This window comes from Rhinopithecus bieti, unplaced genomic scaffold (assembly GCF_001698545.2).
Source record: "Rhinopithecus bieti isolate Rb0 unplaced genomic scaffold, ASM169854v2 scaffold_6979, whole genome shotgun sequence".
NCBI classification, from domain to species: domain Eukaryota; kingdom Metazoa; phylum Chordata; class Mammalia; order Primates; family Cercopithecidae; genus Rhinopithecus; species Rhinopithecus bieti.
Genome location: NW_016805527.1, coordinates 328,849 through 335,020, shown reverse-complemented (window position 1 = coordinate 335,020; position 6,172 = coordinate 328,849). Strand labels below are relative to the sequence as shown.

Sequence of the window (6,172 nt, the reverse complement as noted above, 5' to 3'; positions counted from 1 at the left end):
CCCCCCGCCCGACCACAAATCTCTAGTACTACTTAGCTACTCAGAATGATCATTTCAGTCCTAGAGAACATCAGAACTCCCAGACCCATGGCCACTACATGGAGCAGGTATGAACCTGTGGTGGCACTTGTGTCGTTGGCGTCCAGAGGAGCTCCAAGTATCCTCCCTGTGACAGACACCTGTGACATCTTACCCGTGAAGACGTCAGCATGTTCTGCTTGAGAACCATCAAGTCCTCAGTTCACCTCCAGGTTTCAACAAACGATACATCTTTTCTCTGGCCCTGGCTCTACCACTTACTCATATTTGGACTTTGAGAAAGTCATCTAATATTTTTGAGCCATACTTTCATCAAAGGAGAAAGAAATCCACATTTCTAAAGGGATATTGTGAGAACAAAACAGATGCTTATAGAAGCACCTTAGGGAAAGTTTGGTTCATAAACAGTGATGTTGTAGATACCACCAATTCTGTTGTGCCATTAGGGAAAGTTTTTTCCTGACTCTATCAAAATTTCTTTGTACTTCCAGTGAGCACTACTGCCACATCTTATAAAGAATGAATAGTCTAAGTTAGCCAAGTTACTATCAACTTTCATTTCTCTCTTGTTAGATGGACACCAAGAAGTACATATAGTCAGTACCAAGCGATTGGCGTTTGATCTTTGGTGCAGAAATCTGAAATGCAGTAAGAAGGCAGAGGCCAGTTTTGCCAGCAAGTGTCCCCATTCTAACAAGGTTAATGCGGAATGGAAGAGGATGGGCAGGTTGGGAGCCTCTGTTTTTCCTGGTGTCCACCCCTTCATCATCCATCAGATTTCCAAAAGGAAAGTTCTGTGTTGTTGGCTTTTTGTGTATCTTTGTTTAAATCACATCTTTGACACTGAAAACAATTCAAGTGCATGAACATGCACATCAATCCAGATCGCACTCATTGCATTATTACTGACCTGCACAGCAGTCTTGCCACACTCGCAGGTCCACCTTTGGGATCTCGCTGCAGCTCAGGTAATCCTGTGGGTATTCCGCCTTTACAAAGACATCAGCCTGCACTTGCTGAATGCTGTCACCATTGTCACAAAGCACTCGGCCCAGGGATGCCTGCTTCAGCTGAGTGAGTTGTGCCGGGGTAAATACTCCAGGATTTTCATACCAGAACCTGATAGCCAACAAAGAAAGCATTGTCGTGGGTCTGTGGCCTGAGAACTCTGCTGCATGTCAAACAGCCACAATGCACCAAGAAGAGCTCAACGTAAAAGACTCATACTGAAAGGATTATGCTTGTTCTCCAACTGAGTATCCTTTCAATTCCCTCCAATATTTACAACATTCTTAAATCCCATGCTTCCAAACTGTCATCACTTTCTACCTCAAGCTTTACAAAAGGATTCAAAGGAAAGTTTTCTAAGGTTTTCTCTCAAAAAAGAAAAGTCTATTATTACATTTTAAATTTTCATATATATATTTATGTATTTATTTATTTTGAGATGGAGTCTCACTCACTCTGTAGCCCAGGCTGGAGTGCAGTGGCAGGATCTCAGCTCACCGCAACCTCCACCTCCAGTGTTCAAGCAACTCTCCTGCCTCAGCCTCCCGAGTAGCTGGGATTACAGGCTCCCGTCACCATGCCTGGCTAATTTTTACATCGTTAGTAGAGACGGGGATTTGCCATGTTAGCCAGACCAGTCTCAAACTCCTGGCCTCAAGTAATCTGCCCACCTCGGCCTCCCAAAGTGTTGGGATTACAGTCATGAGCCACCGCACCTAGCCCTATTGCTACATTTAAATTCTATGAACTAACCTTAGAAATTGTCTGAGCAAGGTAATATTAATATGTTTGCCTACAAAGAGAGTACCACTTTTGATAATTAATATATACTATTTGGTTATATCTATCAATTAACTAGAATAAGCACATTCAATTTTAAATGAAAGGATACGATCAATTTTAAATAAAAGATTAAAGTCAATATTTGAGTTAATTCAGTAAAGTCAATCCTTGGGTTTAATCGTTCAGTAAATATTTGAATACCATAGGCCAAGCACTTTTTTATACTGGGTATAGAACAGGAAATTAAGATGGTAAGCAAAAGGACTTCTTACCACTCTCTTGATGTTATGGACTGAGCTGTGTCCCCCTAAAATGTATATGTTAAAGTCCTATGCCCCAGTACCTTTGAAGGTGACTCTATTTGGAGATAGGGCCTTTACATAGGTATTTCAGGTAAAAATAGATCATATGGGTGAGCCCTAACCCAATATGACTGGTGTCCTTATAAGAAAAGGAAATGTGGACATAGATACAGACCAATGACCAAGTGAAGACCCAGAGAGAAGATGCTATCTACAGGCTGGAAGAGACACCCTAGTAGGAATCAACTCTGCTGATGCCTTGATCAGCATCTAACCTCCAGAATTGTGAAAATAAAAAATTTCTGTTGTTTAAGCTATCCAGGCTGTGTGACTTTGTTACAATAGCCTTGCAAACTAATATATATGGGGAAGACAGCTTACCCCCCAAACTGAAGCTTTTTCAATTATTTTCAGTCTTTGACTACACGTATTCTTAAACTATTGCCAATTGAGCATATTAACCCAATTGTGTTGGTAAAGAAATTCAATGTTAAAAATGATTTTAAGGAAATATACTATTAATTGTTACCAATGTGCAATAAAGGGAATTAAGTCCTTTGCTACTTTCTCTATAATTTCTAAGTGGAAGAGATTTGAAAGGAAATTTAAAGAATAATTTTATTGTAATTTTAATTAAAAACTAAGCTCTGGGCTTTGTTTCAAGTCTTATATATATTATCTCTGCAATACTATAAAAGGTTATATTGTCAAAGAGATTTACAAGATTCCTAGATCTTACTCAACACTAAGCTTTACTAATGATTCAGAAGATACCATGCCCTGGAACATACTGGATCCCAAGCAATAGAAGAGCACATGTCCACTCAGGAGAGGATGCTTAGGTTTGTGCTTCCTGGTTTTTATTCATGGTTAGTTTTGGAACAGTAAAGAGATTACATGACTAACTTACATTCTCCAGCCTGCTATTTCCCATTATTTCATGATTAAATTTATTTACAATGAACACTTTAGATAAATCAAGAAATTTTACAGAAGAGTTCCCTGTTATCTTTCCACTCGTAAATGCCCTCATAATGTAATTTTATAAGGAGATCTGGTCTAGGGTCAGCAGGTCTTCCTCCATGAGAATGAAGGGAGGGAATCTCAAGGCTGCTCTCAATTCCTTCCTTCTCAACATCACTGAAGGTTGCAGACATCCTATGGAATAGGTATAATTGTTAGTCACACTTTACAGATGAGGAACCTGTTTCCAAGTGATACATGTCCAAAGTTAAACAGCTGTGAGTGGTGAGACTCAGATTCAAGCACAACGTAGTCCATCTAGCTGTCAATGTCTTAATCACCCACTTCTATTGCTTTTTGAGAAATTCTGTTTCTTCTCTTCTTACAAAGATTTACAAAAATAAATGCTATCTGATAATATTGGTGGTTACAAAAGTTCTGTCACCAAATGCTGTCTGCTATTTATTATACTCAATATGCATTAAATCATAAAAAATGTGAATCACAATGGGTTGTTCATATACATTGCAGGTCAAAAATAACTTCTGTGATGTTTAATAAGTATAACAGATAATCCTTCACCTATCTCCATCTCTTAGCCGCTGAAACTGGGTAACAAACAGGCACATAAGTGTTGGTCCCACTCTCGTACCAGGAATCAGGTCTTCAACCATAAGGGCAGGCCAGAGGTCAATGTCACCTGGAGAGCCATACAACCTGGAACAGAGACAGGCAGACAGTACATGTCTGAGACCAGAAGTGGCATTGAAAATATTCCTTTTATGAATGACACCAAGCATTATTTTATCCACACAAAAATAGAAAAGTAGATATGATTATTACTGCGTTCTCATTTCACAGGGGAAAGAATTGAGATGAAGGAACCCTCAGGGATCACCCCACAGGCAGGGTCATAACCTATCCAAGGACATATGACACGAAGTCTCATGCAATGTCCCCTGTGCAATTCTTTATAATTATTCTCTAAGCATATGGAATATGACTGTGTATATATATATATATATATATATATATGCAAGTGTCTGTGTTATGCTCATGTATAAATGCATCTAGCTAATTCCTTCAGAAATACATAGAAAATTAACAATTCAGCATTGAGAAATGTCCACGTCGGTGTATATGCTAGGTATGCTAAAAAGTAAAAAGTCAGAAGAAAATAATAATTTGAGGAGATGATAAGATAATAAGTGTTAGGTAAGTTTCTCTTGCTAAAAAGGCAGTTAAGTATTTGATCTAAGATTTGAAGTGATTTTTAAAAACAACAAACAAACAAAAAAGCACAATGCAAATGTTGATTATAAGCCAACAGCCGTGGCTCAGTACTCACTTAGAGAAAGAAATATTGATCCATACCCTTGACACTCCTAGTAGGAGTCACTCTTATTGCTTTTTTTTTCTCTGTACTCTAATGATAAATGTGACACCAACTTAAATTGTCCCTTATTTTATTTTATTTCATACATATGATTCCCTAAACTACAAGTAGTTCAGTTTGCATGTTTTAACCTTGTCACAAATGGAAATATAGTGTTCATACTTCCTTTTTCTCACTCAGCAGTTTACTTGGCGACGCAATTGTGTGGTTGCATACATTTGTACCTTCTTCATTTTGTCTGCTGTATAGTAAACAGTCTATTATTGGAAACCATTCCAATTTAGTTTAGTTACACTGGTGATGAACACTTGTGAGGTTTTCAACTTTTACATTAACATTCTCTACATGTTTCTTCATATGAACAAGAGTTTCTCTAGACTAGTCATCAGCAAATTTTTACCACAGAGCCAGAGAGACAGTGTTTTCAGCTTTGTGGGACAACTGTGGGTTCTGTTGCAAGTACCCAACTCCTGTTTTGCATAAAAGCAGCCATAGACAACATATAAACAAATAGACATAGTTGTGTTCCAATAAAACTTTATTTACAAAATTAGGAAAGTAGGTCAGATTTGGCCAATGGGCTGTGGTTTGCGGATCCCTGCTTTAGATTATGTTGCGCAAGAGCTAGAATTCTGAGTGCAGAGTATAATATCTTCAATTTTAATAGTTAATGCCAAACTGCTATCCAAAATTGATGTATGATTCATATTCCCATAATGAGTATACAGAATTACTCTGTGATACATAGCCATATGTATAGACAATGCCAAACTGCTATCCAAAATAGATGTACAATTCATACTTCCACAAGAAGCATATCAAAACTCTCAATGCTACCTGGAGAGCCATACAACCTGGGAGAGACAGGCATATTATTCCTTGACACATTGTAACTTATTCCATTTTACTTTATTTTGTTAGTCAACTCTCATCACTGCTGCCCTTCCCCGCTTTCTCCTTCTTGGTTTCCATCTTCATTGTCCTCTTATTTATCTTCATCTGGCTCCTTTTTGCTGCCACGTCTGCTCCTCTTCCTCTGCCTCCACCTCCTTTCTTTTCTTAATTTCTGATAATAGATGGACTTTTTAGATTTCCAAGTGCTTGCTTGAATGTTTGAGGGCCATTTAATTCAGGTGTGAATGTTGTGTTATTGTTTCCTCCTGTTTCAATTCTTTTTTTGAGAGATTTTTCCTGAAATATTTTGATTTGCATTTCTGTTTTCTTGTTACATAGCTTTATTTGAAATTGGTCTCTCTCTCTTTTAATTCCGATGCGTTTTCATGAAATGAATTTCTGGTTCAATAGCATACTTTTCTATCACTACAGGGAAGTGCAGTCTTTTTGATGCCTGCTTTGGTGGTGATGGGGAAAAGTGGGAGTTAAAATGTTTTGTTTCTCTTTAAGTGCTAGAGCATCCTTAATTTAATTTCATTCTGCTTTCATGTCACTATCAAATCTGAAGGGGCACTCTACCCTTTCTCTACTTACCTCCTTCTTCCACCTCCACCCCCCCCAAAAAGCCATCTCTGGACACTCTCAGATTTGTAATTGATGTTGATAACTCCCAGGTTTCCAGAATTTCATTTGACAACTTAATACTCGGTGCTGGAGTTTTTCCGTCCAGAGGATTTTTTTTTTCTTTTTTTTCTTTTCTTTCTTTTTTTTTTTTTTTTTTTTTTTT

General features: G+C 37.9%; 1 protein-coding gene across 12 annotated transcripts in view; it reads right to left on the bottom strand.

Moving 5' to 3' along the window:
- The window catches only part of PXDNL (peroxidasin like), a 381,495-nt gene that overhangs the window by 63,252 nt on the left and 312,071 nt on the right, over positions 1-6,172 (bottom strand). For all 12 annotated transcript variants that reach the window (XR_001885752.1, XM_017872753.1, XM_017872754.1 and 9 more), the window contains 2 exons: positions 3,678-3,812; positions 950-1,158 (listed from right to left, as the gene is read on the bottom strand). Coding sequence is in view for 11 of the 12 variants with exons in the window: in XM_017872753.1 (XP_017728242.1) it covers positions 950-1,158; positions 3,678-3,812 (344 nt within the window). In the remaining variant the exon portion in view is untranslated. The remainder of the gene's footprint in view (positions 1-949; positions 1,159-3,677; positions 3,813-6,172) is intronic.